General features: G+C 36.7%; 1 protein-coding gene across 3 annotated transcripts in view; it reads left to right on the top strand.

Moving 5' to 3' along the window:
• ARL15 (ARF like GTPase 15) overlaps positions 1-17,440 on the top strand; it is a 229,800-nt gene extending 212,360 nt beyond the window's left edge. For all 3 annotated transcript variants that reach the window (XM_072860010.1, XM_072860012.1, XM_072860011.1), the window contains one exon: positions 13,599-17,440. In XM_072860010.1, the coding sequence (XP_072716111.1) occupies positions 13,599-13,751 (153 nt within the window). In that variant the 3' untranslated portion in view covers positions 13,752-17,440. The remainder of the gene's footprint in view (positions 1-13,598) is intronic.
• Positions 17,441-18,497: the final 1,057 nt, after the last annotated feature.

Here is an 18,497-nt window from a genome sequence, read left to right as displayed (position 1 = left end):
TAGACTAATGTGTAGTTGATAGCTAGAGTGCAATCCTGTATCTTTCTTATACTGTTGTATCAAGCATGAGTAAATTACGTAACTGATAATAAACTTACTGTCATCTCTGAATGTTAGTAGTGAAAGGAGGACAGAGAATGAGAAACTGCATGTCATCCAGGGTATCTGTGCACAAACACAAGTGGTGTTGTTTATTGAGTTATCTGTCTGTTACTGCCATGCTTTAAAATGTCATCCAGTGAAGAAGGAAAACCAAATGACTTAGCTGATCAATCATATACTGTGGATAATGAAAAGCAAATAATTGAACTGTTCATGTTTACCCTTTAGGTTAGAAAATTCATTGTGCAAAGTAAATGACTGAGTGTGTTCACAGAAATAAGGATTGGTTTATATATGACTTGTGAGTGTACAGGCTATATTGGTAGAATAATATAACTTCAAATATAGTTTATTTGGCTTTTCATCCTAATATACTGTATCCATAAATACAGAGAAGGCTAAAAGGGAAGGGACTTAGTGTTTTAACTAACACTTATGGTAAAATTCACAGAATTCAGATATGTTAACCTTTAATAAAAAATGGAATATACTAATCCTACTAGAAGCATTATGGTGTTGCATGTGTTTTGTATAAAATAAGCAGAATTGCTATCTCCCCTCCCCCAAGAATAGCTGAAGATCCAATCAGACCACCAGCCAGTGGATCTTTTTATAAGATCCTTTTGTACTTGTTTGTCCTGCATTTGTCTTTAATCTAAACCCAGTTGATTCATTTATACCTTATTTTTACTGATAGATCCTGTTAATACATTTTAACTCTTATCAAGGGAACAAGTGAAGCATTTTTTGTTTCCTGAGACAAATGTCACTGTTTCACCTTGATTTTTCTGAGCATTGTCCACTTTTCAGTATACTCTGCTTCAGGCACCATCAAGTCCATTGGCAGATTTGTGCTTTCTAGTTGGCAAGCATCAAGCTGATACACTACCAGCTGGGCTGGAATTTTTTTCTTTTAATATGATGTCATTTCTGCTGTGATGGATTAGACATCTTTAGAAGCAGGATGTTTTATTGCTTGTAAGTCATCTAAAGCCATTTTATGTGGTTGATCTCTTCACACCTCTTTCTACTTCCCCTCTCCAATTCCTGCTGCACTGCCTGTGGTCTGACTGACATGATGGTGACGCTGTCCTTTCTATTAATCTGTCTGCAACTGGGCTTATAAAACAGCGTGGCTGGTGGTGCTGGTGGTGCTCTTCACTAGATGTTGAGTAAACTTCTGTACAATGTACAAATACTTCTTTATTCAAAGTCTGTGAATTTGATTCTTCTCCAAAACAGTTCTGCAGTAGGCAGCATGGTATCTTTTCCGGCTTTTCTGGAGCAATGTATAGAACACTTTATTTGTTGTATTGATTTTTAAAAAAACTATTGTTAGTGCTTCATCTTGAAATTAGGTGATTTCTTCTTTGAGAGGACAATTGGAAACTTTACATTAGTAAGATTTCAAATTTTAGCTGTTACCAAGTAGACTTTTTTTGGTTTAAGTCACTAAAGCATCTGTGAATTATTAGCAACTTAGGGTTGCTAGCAACAGTGTACTAACAAATTATTAGTTAGTATATGATTCATTATAAACCAGTCGAACCATTTTCCAGTTATGGAAGCAAACATAAAACACTACTTTGCAAATTCTAGTCTATTCTGTAACCCTGGCATGGTCTATCTGTCCATATTTATAGGACCATGCTAAACATTCAAATCTAAAATGTTATTGAATAACGTATTTTTAGCTTTTATATATATATATATATATAAATAATATATATATATAATATATATATATATATATATATAATATATAATATATATATATATTCAACTCCATGACCTCCTTGCAATGGTTTCTTCTTTTTCTTTGAAATCTGGACCACTGTAACATTGAAAACTGAGTCCCCGAGCTGGAGATTGGGAATATTCAGTAGCCTGTTGCTAGTTATCCCCTTTTCATGCCACCCGCTGCCTAGAAGGCATAACAAAATAATAACACTAAATCTAACTGGAGACGTCAGGTGTAAAACCACAATATAGTGCTACTTTCAGATTATAGAAAAATAGCAACTCAAGATTTATTTTTTGTGCTTATGGCTGAAAGATGTTCTATTTGTTGCTTTATTGTCTTTGTACTACTTTGGAGCTGCACAGACTGTGGTAGAATAACACTAGATCCTATACCATACATCCTGGCATGGAAATGGCAGAATAGTTTAATCGTATTAAACCTTTCAATGGTTTAATAACTTTTCAAACCCTACAAATGACTATTTGTTCGTGATGAGTTTCTCATTCAAGCAACCCTCAACCTCATAAAATACTAAACTCATACTGAAACCTGTGCTTTATAATGCCAGATTTTTTTCTCATTCTCAGTTTACGCAGTTAACTTGTATCAAGTTTAAAAATAATGCTTTAAAATAATCAATTTCATGGTGAATGCATCTAGTCAAACAAGTCATTTAAACAACATCTTACTCGTGTGTAGCAGACCGTTTTACAAGTAACTGAGAGTTTTACAAGCCTGTGTTTCAGACGGGATAATTGGTTGTTTCTTATATGTGAGTTTGGGACTTAAACTCATTAACTTCAATATACAGAACCTTTCCTGGCCTGGTATGGAGTACTTAGTTAAGGCCTTTTTAGCTGTAGTCATATTTAATAGTTCATTATTCAGAAGTGTTAAAATGGTGCAAATTTTGAGTATGTTCTCAAAAAGCTAGTGATATACACTATAACCTCTTAGTTTGTCACTAGTTGTCAGAAAACTTATGTGGTGATTTCTAATGTAAAGAAAACTCAATTAGTAATTGCAGATGTACAGAACTAAGACTTATCTTGAGCACCAGAACCCCAAAATTTAAAGAGGTGATTATACCTTCATTAGACCACAATTATGAATAGGTAGGTTACTCTGTAAGGTGAGCAGAGAGTGCTCAGAAAAATATGTTGCATTAAGATATTTTAGTCAACTGATACTAATCTTCTCATCCTCTTAAAAAATTAACATCAGATATCTATTGCTATGTACCATTTCCTTTCCAGTGAGAAGCTTACCCCAGGTGTAATGCTAGGACCTGCTGGTAAAACTGTGAGTCAGATTCAGAGGTAGAGGAAAGGAGCTCTTTGTCGGCTTGCAGAAGCCAGGTTTGCCTTTCTGCTGGAATCACTTGACAAATACCTGCTTTTGTTTTTAATTGATACAATAATGAGAATTGGGGCATCACCAGGACATAATCTTCCTGCCGTCAGGTGCTTTTCTTCAGAAATAATCTGGCTTTTTAGTGACACTGTGAAGGCACTCCATAGTCCTAGGTGTACAAAGGCAAGCCTTAATTCACTTAATCAGAGTAACAATAGCTTTATTGTTAACAACAGATCCTGTTTTAAGCATCTTCAGTATTATTATCAGTAGCCCTCCTTCAAGGAGGCCATAAATTTTATAGATGCTGTCTGTCTGCCCTAAAATTCAGGCATTCTTTGGAGAGGAGTGTGGTTTCTTTGGGTATGGGGTTTTTTTATGTAAAGGTTGATATCCTGCCTGAGATATCAGTGGATCTTTCTTCTTTTATGTATATGCAACTCTTGATGTACTGCCTATTATTTCATCTTTTTCCTTGAAGTGTGGGTCAGGATAATGCAGGGCAAGTGGTATCTTGATGTGATAAGTGAAGAATATTCATTACTCTTTTGCTTGTCGCTTCCCATGGGACCTTTTTACTAAAAGGCTTCTCAGACAGGTAGAACTCCCTGCTGCAGCCTACGGTAATGGAAGGAATAACGCTGGAGCTTGGAAAAAGAGATTCTAGCCTATTACCTTTAAGTTCAAGAGTCAAAAGAACCATACAGTTCTTCAGCGTCTCATTGTATTCACCCATCTTCTCAAAATCCTTCTGGTCATCCCTGGCTTTTCCAGCATCAATGCTGCAAACCTCTGCATTAGTTCACTAATATTGCTTCCCAATACTGGAAATAGTTCAGTTACTTGCTTAGAACATCCTCTCTCAGTGTAAAGTGCTCCCTTTTCTCCATATCTATGATTGTTCATGCATTTCCTATCATTTTAGAGTTAGTGGCAAATTGGTTTTGCACGTGGGTGTTCACTATACCCCTGTGTACAGGACTGTGTCTGACTTGAGCTGTGTAATTTTCCTCTTGGTGTCCTTGTGCTTTGTGAAGGAATCTGGAGCTGTGACCCTTACTCAGGCAAGGTCCTAGTCACAGAGCATGGAGCGGTTCTGCCATATTTCTAGGTGGAGAGTTATTAAATATCAAGAAATGGAGAGGAGTCTGGAGCTGCCTAGAATACTTTTTTAAAGCAGTGGCTTGCTCTGAGTTTGGAAGCATTGGTGCTTCCAGAGGCCTGGACCTAGAAAACCCAAAGCCCACATTTGCCTCCTCCAACCACAGGGCAAGGGGAAAATCCTCAGAAACAGCTCCCGCAGAAGTCCCTGGCGCTGGAGGAACTGGGGAGGTCACAGAGCCCATGGCGTTCTGGCAGCCAAGAACTGAAGCTGGCAGTGGCAGGGTCTCTGGGAGCACTTTTTGCTTCAGAAATATTGTATGTTAACTTCTCCCAACATAGATTTATTTCACGGTTTCTGCTTTCAAACCAGAAGTGGTTAATTGCAGTTAGTTCTGAGCTTCCATTGCCTCTGTGTGGGCTTCTCATAACTAATAATACTCCCATCAGCAAAGGACCTGAAGGGAGGCTGAAACCATCCTACATTTATACGGTCTGCTCTGTACCTGGTATGGAACAAGTGAAATAGGCACAACCGCTGTCTGATCTTCTGTGCATGAGAGCACGCATCTCATAGACCCGCAGCTACTGCTGAATAAATGGCTTTTCTTTTGTGTTCATACTGGCTGTTGGCTTGGAATGGTTTCAGCAGTGTAAATGTGGGGAACCAACCACAAAGCCCTTAGAAATCCTGTTCTTTGCTGCTGATATAAGAATACATGTCCATACAGTGTTTTGGTGCTTTGCAGACGTGGGCACGGTATACAGATGTTATTTATTCAAGTGCTAGATTTATATACGTGTTCAGGCAAACGCAGATGAATCATCACATATGCATCTCTCCAGAAAATACTGTTTAACTGTTATCTGAACAGAAAACATGCCATTTGCAGAAGGGATGTCATAATAAGGATTGATCTTTGGACTTCTCATTATTCTAAAGGTTATTTTGACATTCAACTTCACAGGTAAACTTGGGGGGGGGGGGAGGTAAAAACTCAGCACTTGTGTACCTGTGTCTCAGGTTTTGTTACTGATTGAAACCACAATCTATAGTTACAGCTAGCGTATTTTGCTGCTGAAATCAGCATACTCTGTTGTTAGTATTATATTCTGAAGTAAACCATGAATATCTGCAGTCTTTAAAAAAAAATGCTACAAAAAGTCTGCAAGGCTCTGAAAGATATCTGCTTAAAGGTCTTGAGTGTTGAGTTTCTGCTAGTTATTTGTATTCCTTAAGTTATTTAACTGAAGATGTAACAAAAAAACAAACCTGAGTGAGAGCAGGTAGAGAGGAGATGAGTGGTGGTATAGTAAAAGCTTTTAATAGGTTTCTTGTAAAATTATCTTGGATATGCTCCATTTTTTTTTTTTATTAGGGCAATAAGATTAGGGCAATAATAGTAATTTAAATTATTATTATTATCCTAAGTTTAAATTGATCTTAAATTCAATCAGTTATTTTTTTTATATCTTAAGAATATATTTGGATATGCTAAGAATATACTTATATAGAAAATTGTCCTTCTATGCAGTAAATTGGCATTTTTGTGTCTATGTAGTATGTGGGGGAAAAAAATATGATTTTTAAATGTCGTCCAAATAGCTGACTTTAACCAGGGCTAATTTTCAGCATTAGTCTCTAGGATTTGATATTCTAACACTTTAACTGTAAGTATGTAGCTGTCAGACAGTATCCTTTGCAACTCAAAGTACTTCAGAAAACACAGTGGGTAAGAGAGGAAGCTATAGGAGCAGTAACTTAAAGGGTTAGTTGTAGTCTTGTTGTATTAAATCTGATGTCTGATTTCCATTTCTGATTAATTCTTTGGAATAAATTAAAGAATTAAAGCTGTAGATATTAAAGGAAAATATTTTACTGTGCTTTAATTGCATGCATTTTTGTACAATGCCTCCTTCTCTGTTCTTGTAGTTTCACTTGTCACTCAAGAAGGGATGCTGTTTTGCTCATTCTGGAGTTGGATATTGTGAGCTCTTGTCTTGTTTGTTTTCTCTATATAGATAGGCAGCTGCTCTTCTCATGTTATCTCTATGTCTTCCAGTTGTAGGAAAAGCACATGCTTATATAAATAGAGTATGCTGGATGAATGAGACATGGAAGGCAAAGTATAGATGTATGTTTTTGGCAGCTACCCAATTCTTACTATGTCTTTTGAACAAATTAACAGAATGTAACCAAAGAAATCTAATACCCCGTAGTACATTGTTGTGTGGTAAAGACTTGCATGAAAAGAGCTGATAGATGCTAGTAGCTCCTCAAAGCCTATCTGCTTCCATCCACATACATGCAAATCTCAGTAGTACTTTTGCACCTTCAGCAGTCCTCTGTCCTCACTTTCATCCATCTTACTTGTTCCAGACGCATTATAACATGACCGTATGTATCTGTATAAAAAAAATACTTATCCATTTTAAAAATCTTCCACTCTCTCCATCCTGATAGATGATGCAATATTTCATATTTTACAATAAGCACCCCTCTGTATTCATCTTCCAGCTCTCTAGGTCACTCCTCTTTTTCTTGTCTTACACTTGCATTTGTCAGTACTGGGTGCTCTCTGTTTGGAACAGCATGTCTGTGCCGATTTGCCGGGCATCCTATTTCTTCATTCAGACCAGTTAGGTATCTTCTTTAAAATACATTTCTTTCAGCAGTCACTTGCAATCTGAAAAGTGTAGTGTCTTGTGGCCACTAGAGATAACAAGGATGGAAAAGTGCATCTGTTCCACAAAACACTGTGTAAATTGTTTTGTGGAATATGCATATAGGTGACTGTATTCCTCTTTGTAAAGACTTATGAGCCAAAAATATCAGCCAGGTCTATTACAAAGCTATGCAGAAAGCTCAGTTTGAAGTGTTTCAGGTAATCTTTTGTAAAAAGCAAAATTAAAAAAAAAAATTGGAAAGCTGTACAAACCAGAAATACTAATTTGTAAAGCATTCACCACTACCTGTGAGGAGTTGTACAAAAAGGGTTCTGATGGTTTTGAAATCTTGTCTAGAGAAATTGCTTACCCTGCCATCACACAGAAATGCTGAAGATGACCATCTTGGGTTTTCTTTTGGTTTTACTTCAGCAGGTCATATTTTTAAAAGCAGCTCAGTTACCTAATTCTGATTATCTTAATATGTACTTAATTGATTCATTGCAAATTTTTAACATTGCACATACAGACTTCAGATTCAGTGGCACATAGAAGTCAGCTGGCAGTGAAATATTTAGGTTCAAAGAACTAGAATTTAAGAGCATTTCTATGGCTGGTAGTGTTGGTTAACCTCAACTGGTGTTCCTGGGAATAGCCCTGTGCATAGGTTGCTCCAGACCACAGCATATCCCTGTCCCTTCTCATCAGCTGAGGCACTTTCATTCCCCTCCCTGTTGTGTAAGAGGTATTCCATATGGAGTCAATAAATATGAGGTATAGGTGTTCTAGGAGGAGTGCATATGAGACATAGGTGCATTACAAGGATCCCTCTAGACATGGATGAGATCACTGTTGTGAAGAAGCATACGAGCAGGCACACGTGAAGTATCTTTTCAGGAGGACATGAAGTGTCTCTGTCGGAAGAATAAGCATTATGAAACTTCTGCTGACAGTTTTGCACATTAGAGCAGCTGTTCTGGTCAGACAAGAGGTCCTTTTTAGCCAAGTGGGGTGTCAGACAAAGAGGTTTCTAGCAGATTTTTAGGGGGAAGCATGAAAGTGTTAACTGCTGTACAGCAGTGGATTGAGCTAGTTGATTTAAGATGAAGTGGCTACCGATCCATTCCACCTACTCTTATAGTATAGTATAAATCACTATACTCAGAACAGGACCAGCAGAAAAGCATGTGTAGCAGCTCAAGAGGCTGTGCAGTTTGCAAGTCCAGCACGCTAACATAAACTAGAGTGGATTTCAGTTTACTTTTTAGCATCAGTGGTGATTTAAGCAATGGGTTCCACTCTATGGTTAGTAGGTCAACATTTGTGGTTTCTATTTAATTTGACAGAATTTCCTTTCTTTTGTTTTCTGTTTCCTTTTTTAGACCCGACTTCTTTTGCCTCTAATACCATCCTTTTCCTTATTGCAACTGTTGAAAGCTTTTTTTGTTTCTTTTAAAGTCTTCTGTAGCAGTATAAATATACTCTGAGCCTCTAATTATGGTATTTTTTTCTATGCCACCTGCAAGCGTTTTACCTTTTTAGCTGCACAGTTAATTTTCTTTAAGTTACTCATTTTATGTAGTTTCCCTTTTTAAAACTTAATGCTATGTGATGGACTTCTGCTTTTTCTCTTCTCCAAAGATACTGAATTTGCACATGCTTTGGTCACTATTATAGGCAGCTCATCTGTTGTTCATGGACTCGGCAATCAAAATTGCCTCTCTCTCCTACATCTTCTAAACAGTTGCACCAAAAGGCAGATTTTTATGATGTCTGAAAAGGTAATCTCAGCATCACAGCTCAGTGAAACTTTCACAATGTGAATATGGGGAACCCCAGTCTCCCATTATTACTGCATTTCTTGTCCATGCAGATTTGGGATAGATGAATAAACCATTTATTTTGCTTAATACACGGATTCAGCAAATTAGGTAATTTTAGTTTAATTCATACCTCCACCAGTCAGCCTCTTGCAGTAGTACTTGCTTAATCCTGTAAAAGTCTTTGAAAAATTTAGACTAGTGAGGACACTGACATGACTGTGCAGCCTTGGTTAGATATAATATACATGTGTTGTTACAATTTTTTTTCCCCAGTAAAATTGTTCAGTAAAATAGCAATGAATGACAAAGTATTTTATCTTTTAAATTCTCCAAAACCAGCCTGGTAATGTAAGTGACTACCCGAACTTTGTATTTGTTTACAAAAGATTAATCAGAGTGGGTTAGAAGCCTTTCTGTGTTGGTGAAATTTGATATTAAATTTTTAAATTTGAATGAAAAATAATACTTTCAGTCAGCTTTTTTTCATGTTGAGTAGCAGATAGAAATGACTGTGTATTCATATATTACAGTATCTAAGTTTTCCTATACATCTTATGTTCATCTGCATTGTGAACTAGCTAGATGAGGTTCAGTAATAGAACATATAAAAGCTTTCAGCAGGGCCTGGTTACTCAATTTACGTATTATCAATCTAGTAACATCAGTTCCACGCTGCTATGCTAATTTACACCAGCTGAGGTTCTGGGCACCAATCCTTTTGTTGTGTCTTGACTTTTCTAGCACATAGGTTAAGCAACATTTGATAACCATATGCTTAGTGTATTGTGCTAGTAGAATAGGACTTAGAAGGTGGAGTGTGGGAAGAATGGGAATAATTGCAAACGTGTATTGTTAGATTTTATTGACTTCAGAATGTGGCATAAATACAATGTCAGCTTCGCTATAAAACAAGGCCCCCATGTGGAATAAAGACATACAGTGAGATCCTGTAAAATAGTAGTAAAGAAGTCTTAAAATTATGTGGATTTAATTGATTGTATATTCTTCTGAGGTTATATCTTAAAAATCTAGCAATCCCAAATAAACACTTAAAAATGCAAAGCCAGTATGTAAATGCACATCTAATGTGTCAGACATCTGAAGCATGTTTGAGTCTTTATATTTGGCTTTGGCATCCATGAACAGGCAGAAGGCTTTTCACCATTTATACAAGAGGGGAAGACAAAAGAGCTCCTCTTAGGAACTGACCCCTTTTGTGCTAGTGCGATTGAAGGGAGCTGTAAAATAGTTACTGCTGATTATCTGATTATGCAAGAACTACCTAGGTGAGTGAGTATTCAGAGAATTTCAGCTTCCTTTGGATATTTTGGTGATTAGTGTGCATCCTCGTAGGAAATCTGGTAGGGAACGAGCGTGAATGGTGGTCATTGGGGCAGAAAGCAACTAGAGAAACGAAAGTGGATGGAGAGCTGAGAGCATTCCAGTGCAAAACTCAACTGTATAAACAGTGTTTGGCACCTGATTGTGTCGGTCTATTTTTGTGTAGTTGTTTCATCTCTTGCATGTAAAAAAGGGTTCCTTTTTAAGTCTATAAAGCTTACTTGTTTTTAGAACTGAGTGACATCTTCTGAGTTAAAGGGGGGAGAAGTTATAGTAAATTGGAAAATATTTGTGTCTGCAAACTTCTTTCTGAAAGTTTCAAAGTTGTAGAGCCCACTTGCAAAGCTCTGGGCTTTATCAGACTCCATTGTGGTGTGAAGTTTAAATGAGCAAATACAGTAACATACCACAGAGTGTCCCTTGGGTTGTGGAAAATCACTTCTGTGCTACTTCTGGTTTTGTTATTTATTATCTGTAAGCCAATTAGTGTTATTTTTCTATATTTGGATTAAAGACAAATCATCTAGCAAATCTTATTTTTCTCTGTAGGTATGAACAAAATAGCTGTTACTTATGTGAATATAAGCAGTTATGCTTTCATGCCATTATCAAAACTTCCCATTTCAAAAGCCACTGCTTAACAATCACTTTAATTTCAGCATTCGTCTAGGGCCTATTAATGCAGATACTCTGAACTGTTCCTTAGGTGTGGAAAATGATGACAGCACGTTGCTGATTTTGTTACATTTTGATTACACACCTAGGAATAGGAAAAAATAAATTTTAATCAACGTTGGGCATCCAAATAAATAATTTATCTGCAAAATTTGTTTCACTAAATCAGTTGATGCTGTTTTACTTCTGAAATAGAAATTCTGTCTTGGCATCTGCACTCACTGAAATATAGCTTAAAGTCACTGTGTTTTTCTTGGCTAGAGGCTACCTTGGTAAGCAATGTCGTATTTGCCCACAAACACACAAGACTCAGTGCTAGTCTGCTTGCTGCAATCATTTCCGTATGTGTGTGTTTCTAGATAGTTAATGCTTTTAATCCCAAGTACTGTCCTTACAATGTAATGACCTTTTCCTGATCATTTCTTCATACGGTGTAGCCTGAATTCAAGAGGCGATGTAAATAAGATTGCTGACAGACTTCAGTGAGCTCAAGGGGCTGATGGCAATAGCCTTCCAGTAGAGGGGGTGTGGTGGACATCCTCTGGGTTGTGGGTCCGAAACATCTCAAATTACTCAGCCATATTTGTCAGCTTAACACCAGCAGGCTGCTCTAACAGCTAGCTGCACTGACACCTTGCTTTGTTATGCTTCTGTGAGCTTTTAGTTCCTCCCCGTAACAGTCAAGGAGACTGTTGCTGAAACAGGCAAGAGAGCTTTCTTACCCTGCTTCTCCAGTACTATGATCGGTGCCATTAATTCAATATATTAATGGGGGTAAATTCAATTTGGTGTCTCTTCAGCTGCTGGAGACATTGCAATATATCCTGCATAGAGATTAGTATTTAGGTTCTGATCACATACAACCATGCTAACATATCAGGTACTAATATGGCACTGAGATAGCAATGCTAAAAAGTAGGTATGCTGATACTAAAATACTGGTTGTTAAAGTCCTGTTTATTTCAACTTGTATGTTTTCTGAAATTCGTTTGAGGGGAAGTGAATGTCAGGTACCGCACTTCATTTTCAAATGTTTGTAAGTTTTTATTGATACAATTCTGCTTTGTTGGAAATAGATTTTAAAATTTTTCACCTGTATCTTAGCTGGGGAAGCAGAAGTTCCCATCTCAAAACCACCATTTTTTTCTGATATTTGTTACTAAACACTCTGCTCAAAATTCCTCTCTAAAAAATAAGAAACCCTTCCTGCCACATTGTCACGGTGGAATTCTGATTTATGTGAGTTGATACAACTACAGTCAGTTTCTTCTATTAGAATGCATTACTAGATAAACAAAACTGTTGTATAGACACTGTTAGAGCTGCATAGAGATGTTGCAGCTTATTTGGGATTTGGAAGCCTTTTTCTTTCTTTATTTCTTTTTTTATTCCCCCTGCACGGGGAGCCTTACACAGTGTGGCTCCAGTTGCCTGTCTAGGGCCTCGACTGCCTACCACAATACAAGTAACCGTTCCTGTTGTTGTGCATATTTGTGGTGCAGTCTGTGATAAAAGAAAATTAAGAATATTTGGCAATAATTACAAGGAACAAGAACGTGCAAACTAAGTCAGGACTAAATATTTCTGTTGGTATGTTGACAATAGCAAGTACTGATGGATATAATTTTGGATGTAAAAGCTAAATGTCTATTTTGACAAGTCAAACATGAGTAGACTTTTGGATCAAATACTATCAAATACTAAAATTTTGATGAAAACAGTAATCAGTAAACCAAAATAACCTGCAGACTGCTGTCTTCTCCTAAGAGGCATCAAAAATACGTTTTGATATTGTACTTCCTATTTTTAAAAGAGATTGGAGATGAAAATCTTTTATTTCTCAGTCTTGCTGTGGGTCTCTGTTTCTGCCTTGATGGTGTAATTAGCGTCAGTGATGATTGGTCTTTCCAAGAAACTGCATCTTCCTCAGTTATTTTGTCAAGGCTTAGAATCACCTTAAAACTTGCAATTCTATCTTACATCATATTCTTACGCCTCCTTGCTGCACGGTTGCTGCAGAAGTAAAAATGGAATTAGTTTAATTAAAAGGTTTCCTTCTTTATAGGCATTGTTAGGTATTGTTAGTAAGCAGCTGAAGTCTGCTGGAACATGCTGGATTTTGAACTAAGATGATTGTAGAAAACCATGTCTCACATATAATACTTATTACTATCCTAAGCACATCAGTGTGCTAGTCTTCTATGTTTAATTTTAGAAAAACTAACTGATTTTGGAAGAATTTTTATTTTTCTAGTGTTCTCAAGGTCATTAAGAAACCCTCTGCTATAGCTCACCTTTGACTGGAATGTTTAAGATTTGTACATTTTTGACAGTTCATTTGTGTAGTTAAGAGTAGACTGGTGACAAATTCTGCATCTTAAGTGTTTACCAATAGGAGTATGATGAAACATACAGCTTTAACATTAAATACAAACATAACCTAAAATTTCTTAGTTACTTTTTGCTGTTTTGGCTGTTTTTGAACACTTGTTTTGTGTGCTTTGCTCTTTGCCTTAAGTCCGTATAATTCTTCCCCAGACCTCCCATGCTGTTAAATGTATGGGTAGAATGGTAGCTTCCAAGCAGGTCACTCACCCCTAAAGAAAACACTTTCAGGTCACATCATATAACCTGTATTATAAGAACAGCTGTGGGTAAGATTCTAAAAATTAGTATCCTGATCTTTTTACGTGTTTTTTTTTGATGGTTTGGTTTGGTTTGGGTTTTTAGATGAGAGAGAAAGAGTTGTCATTGTAATATTAATACATTGGTCTATTTTTTTTCCTTAATAGATAAAAAAATATTTTGAACTTGAGCCACTTGCACGTGGAAAGCGCTGGATTCTTAAACCCTGCTCCTTGGATGATATGGAGGCAGTAAAAGACAGCTTCTCCCTTCTAATAAACTTGCTGGAAGAGAGAGACTTCGAACCTTCAAGAATGTGAAACGCAAGAGAGAAGAGTGGTTCTCCAGCCATCACTGTACCTGCACATTCTGCTCACAGCTTAATTATGGTGTGGTATCAAGACTGTGCTGTGATATGTTGTTCATACACAGTTAATGCAGAATGTCCTTTTGTTAAAATACATGTTCTGTGAATCAGGTACACAACTATTTCCAGTAAAGTTGTCTACACTACTGAAATAGGGAGTTCCTCTTTGTTTACCACTATTTCTGCACACTGCATGTTGCTTTCTTGCGTTGTGATCATCCTTGATAGGAAATTTTACACGCACAAAAATAACATAGTCTGTAAAGGAGGAATTCTGCCTGCTACCTTGGTTTTTAAAAACTAACATCTTAAGGATTTGTGAGACTAATTTCTATTAGCTTGTTTACTGACCCCTCAGTATGGAAAGCACAGCCACGAGAACCTTAATAGGCAAGCAGTTTCATGTTAATGCAAAGGTTAGTCCTGAAGTTTTACTAAGTGAAAACACAGTTGACAAGTTAGTTGATTCCTCTTCTAAAGTCACAGCATAACCTTGTCAAAGGCAGAACCGTTATTTTGCTGGAAGTTTCCTGAAAGGTAAATTAGCAAACAGATATGTGCGGATAACAGTATCTGGGAAAAATAGGTGACATAAACAGGTGGTCTAAGTAACAATATTTTTAGAAAAGATACAAAAGTTGGATAAAGTAATAATTTTCATTGAAAGTATTTTTCCGTAAGAGAAAACAAATGTCTGTTAATTCAGCTGTGGAGGCTTTATTACTAGTTAGAAGTGCGACTGATTTTGAATAGGATTGCTTCCTTTATCACTCACTCATAGAGTACTACTGTTATCATAACATTGCCCAGGCATCTATATACCATAATTAAGGGCCTTCCACTGTTTGTACTATAAACTTCTCTTTTCAAGGGATTATAACTTGTTATTTCAAACTTCCTCTGAGCTAAATGTTACTTAGAAGACAAAAAAGTATTCATTGGAAACAACATTTGTAATACATTCGGAAAAATCTCATTTGGTTCCAGTAACACAGTGCATATTTCCTCTTTCCAAGTTTTCCCCATTGTAGGTTTGCAGTTTTTTGGCTGCCCTTTGTTGATTTTTTAAAACCTTGTAAACCAATTTTGTCCATTAAAGAAACATGCCAGGTCACTGGTTCTCCATTAAGTCAGTCACAACAGGGTATGCACAGATCAGTCACTGGACTGGTGCACACCTTGAATGTTGTGCCTTGTGCATTCAGCTATCCTTGTGCATGAGTGTTTGCAAACACAAACTGTAGTGATGTGTCAGTGGTTCCTCATCGATTCTGCTTGTGTTTTGAAACTCATAACTCCTTTTTTCAGGGCTTTAGGCAACATTTCTTTCACTCTGAGCATTTATTTTTTAAGTTTGGAGTTTATTATAGTTTCTCACTAGTTTATTTGGGAATAAGAAAATAGCAAGGATCAGCTTTTAAAGGCTTATAAAAGCCATTTCTGTATTACTTGCAATTATACTCTTTGTTAAACAAAATGGTTTTAATAGTTTTTTTGTTTACTTTTCAATTTCCACGGATTTCTTGCATTGCTCCCTCAGAATTATTTCTGCCCAAATGCATGGCCTGATGATCACTGTTTTAACTTGCTTCCTATTATCAGAAAGAAGGTGGGAAAACTGGTAAGCTCGTTGTTCAATTTTGTGACAGAATAGGCAGAAAGCCTGAACGACATCTCTTCTCGCTTTGTTTTTCTTCTCTTTCCTGCCAGGTCAGTCGCCTCACTCCTAATACTCTTGGAAATACCCAAGAACTGAAATTGTTAATTTTAAAACACAGAGAGGAGCCCTACCTTGGTTCAGTTCTCTCTGCACAGTTTAGATGGAACCCAGCTGCCCATCAGTTTCTCTTGTGTGGGTTAAGGAGGCTCCTGTCCCTGAATTTAAAGAGGAACTGGATCTGATTTACAGTTCTGAACTCTCTCTTAGCTGACGTGAGCTCAGAGTCTAGAGAGTCCCCAGATTTCCACAAGGTCCCCAGATTTCTGTCCTGTTTAGGGACAATGACAAATAAGTGGTGGGGAGGAGTGAGAATTATTTCCCAGAGAAGGCAGGCAATTTGGGGAGGCAAAAAGAGGGATTCAGAGCTTTTACTGCTTTTTCATTGAGCATTAGTTAGAAGATAAGAGATTAAATATTTTTACTGGCTTTCCCCTTCTTTCCCATATTAAAGTTATGGACCAAAAGGTACAACAAATGAAAATAAGGCCAACTGTATTGCGTTCTTAAAACTGTACTTACTTGTACCATCAGTGAGTCTAGTCCAAAAACTTTATAGATTTTCTGAGTTACATTTTGGGTCATGATTTCCCAACTATGCACTGTTGGAAGGTGCTACATGACTAACATGCAAAAGGCCCAAGTAGTCAATGAGAATATGGCTTTGGCATATGCCAGTGGCCAGTTAAGACTAGGACCTTTTGATGCTTAATGCTGTTTCTTTAGGAAAATACCAGCTGCACAGGAGCAGTGATTTTTTTTTTTCAGAATGATTTTAAATAGGCTTTTTCTTACTAATACAGTGATCATTCCTCACCACAGGTTGAAACAATACCTCATAACTGCTTAAGGCTAAGACCAACGCTTAACTTTACTTTGAATGTAGATCTTCTGTGGTTTTGTGTTGTGGATGGACTTAATGGATGTGTACCTTTTTAATGTCTATAAACACCTTCACCTTTTTATGGAGGAATTAAAAATGTTCACAGCAGCTCACGTCACTCTTCCTTGTCTAAAGAGTTGTTGAATGCTCTGGCTATGGTAGAATATGTAAGCACCATGCAGTTTTTATTCAGATGACCAATCTCAATTGGTTTTTTGTTTGTTTCTTTGTTTTTTTTAAATCTTTTCACATGTGTTCATCATTTAGGTGAAATAAACTTGGGCACTAGGCTCTACTTTCCATGCAAGTTCATTAAGGAGTGAACATTGTCTTTTTAAAAAAGATATTGTGCTTTAATGTTCTTTAGCCATCTGCTAAATTACTTTGTGTGTGCATGTGTGTGTATGTGTCTGTGCCCACATTGGGCTTCTTCTCAGACCTGTGGCTGTCTGCAGTGTCTCAGCCGTCAGAATGAAAACATTATCAATCAGTATCCAGCAACAGCTGGTTTTGACAAGCTTCTGTCTGCTGCCTAATGCTTTACAACTTGTCAATAAGACTTCTTTGTCTACCCGCTCTGAGCTGCTAATCTTACTGCTTCCATGTTGTGTCCTGTACTTGTACTTCTAGCATTTGTATGGAAAAAAAGTTAAATCTCAGTGCGTTTTGATATTCTTTCTTGCTGTATAATGCTCCATGTGTATCTTAGCTTGCCTCTTCAAATGTGCTATACAAAAATCTGTGATGTATTATTTCATTTAACTTCTGGCATTTCATTATATTTATAGAAGTTGCAGATTTTTGTACCGTATTAGTTAATACAGTTGCCTTTTTGTAATGGCAATTAATTTATATTACAAAAGTTTGTATCTTTACTGTAGTCAAAAGTATTAGTTAACTGCCATATTATCTTGACTTTATACTAAAAATACAGTGTCTATACACAGAAGTTGACCCATTCAAGTGGACAACTGCTGACATGAGGAACTTGTACTGTTTGTGATTTATACATGATTTCCACTATCAAAAAAATAAAAATAAAAATAAATAAAAAAACCACTGTGTAGAGTTGAGTTGCTAAGTTTGGATTTCTTGAGTAGTAGCCAGTTTGGGAGTATGGCATATTACCTCGATTTGGAATCTTCAAGATAAATTATTTACTCCTAGATGAAAACAAATATTACTGTAATTGCTAAATTACAGTTGCTAAATTACATTGCTAAATTACATTGCTAAATTATACATAGTTACTCATGTACACACACATATATATATAAAATAGAAACTTCCAAAAATTGGCTCATTTATTTCCACAGCAAGATGTTGTTACTCTGGAAATATATCTGAAAGATATTGCAGGTTTCTTGGTGGAACAGAGACTGGAATAATCTTTATACAGTTATTCCATAATGTTAAACTGAGGGACATGTTTATATGACTAGAAATTATTTTTAAATAAAGTGAGATGGCAAAGTACATAAACCAAAAAAAAGCTACGGAAGTTGAGCAAAGGAAAATACTATGGGAAAAAGAAAAGCTTGCTGAGACAACTCAATATTATCCTATCAAACACTGTTTGAGTAGAAGAGACTCTCACAATGCAAGTTGTAACAGCTGATGGAAGTACAGCACTGCTGAGCCAGACTGGAGTTGCTCGTTCAGCTACTGAGGTATGCTTTTTTCATTTTATTATTTTTAAATCTGCCTCTTGCCAAGACTAGGATGGAAATGAAAGATTTTTAAACTCAGAATATTTTTTTTATTCTTTTGTTTCATACAAATAGGAACTGAAAATCTGCTAATCATGCCTCATTTGATAGCTCTTGAAAGAATTTTCATTAGCTCATTAGCCCTTTGACCTAATAGTTCAAACAAATAAAAACATCTGTTTGTGTCAGCTGTAGGGTTAGTCATCCAGGGCCTAGGTTAACACGAGGATGGAGAGTCCCATATCCTACATGAAAACAAAAACCATACCTTTTTCAGTATCTGCAGTTGAAAAGGACCCCCGAAAACAAGTAAGCCTGCTGGATTCTGTTAGGTGAAGAGACTGAAAAAGGCCATTACCCTTCTCAATCCTGAGCCCTCATGGGTGAACT

This window comes from Ciconia boyciana, chromosome 4 (genome assembly GCF_034638445.1).
Source record: "Ciconia boyciana chromosome 4, ASM3463844v1, whole genome shotgun sequence".
Lineage (NCBI taxonomy): Eukaryota > Metazoa > Chordata > Aves > Ciconiiformes > Ciconiidae > Ciconia > Ciconia boyciana.
This window is presented reverse-complemented; position numbering and strand designations above follow the sequence as displayed.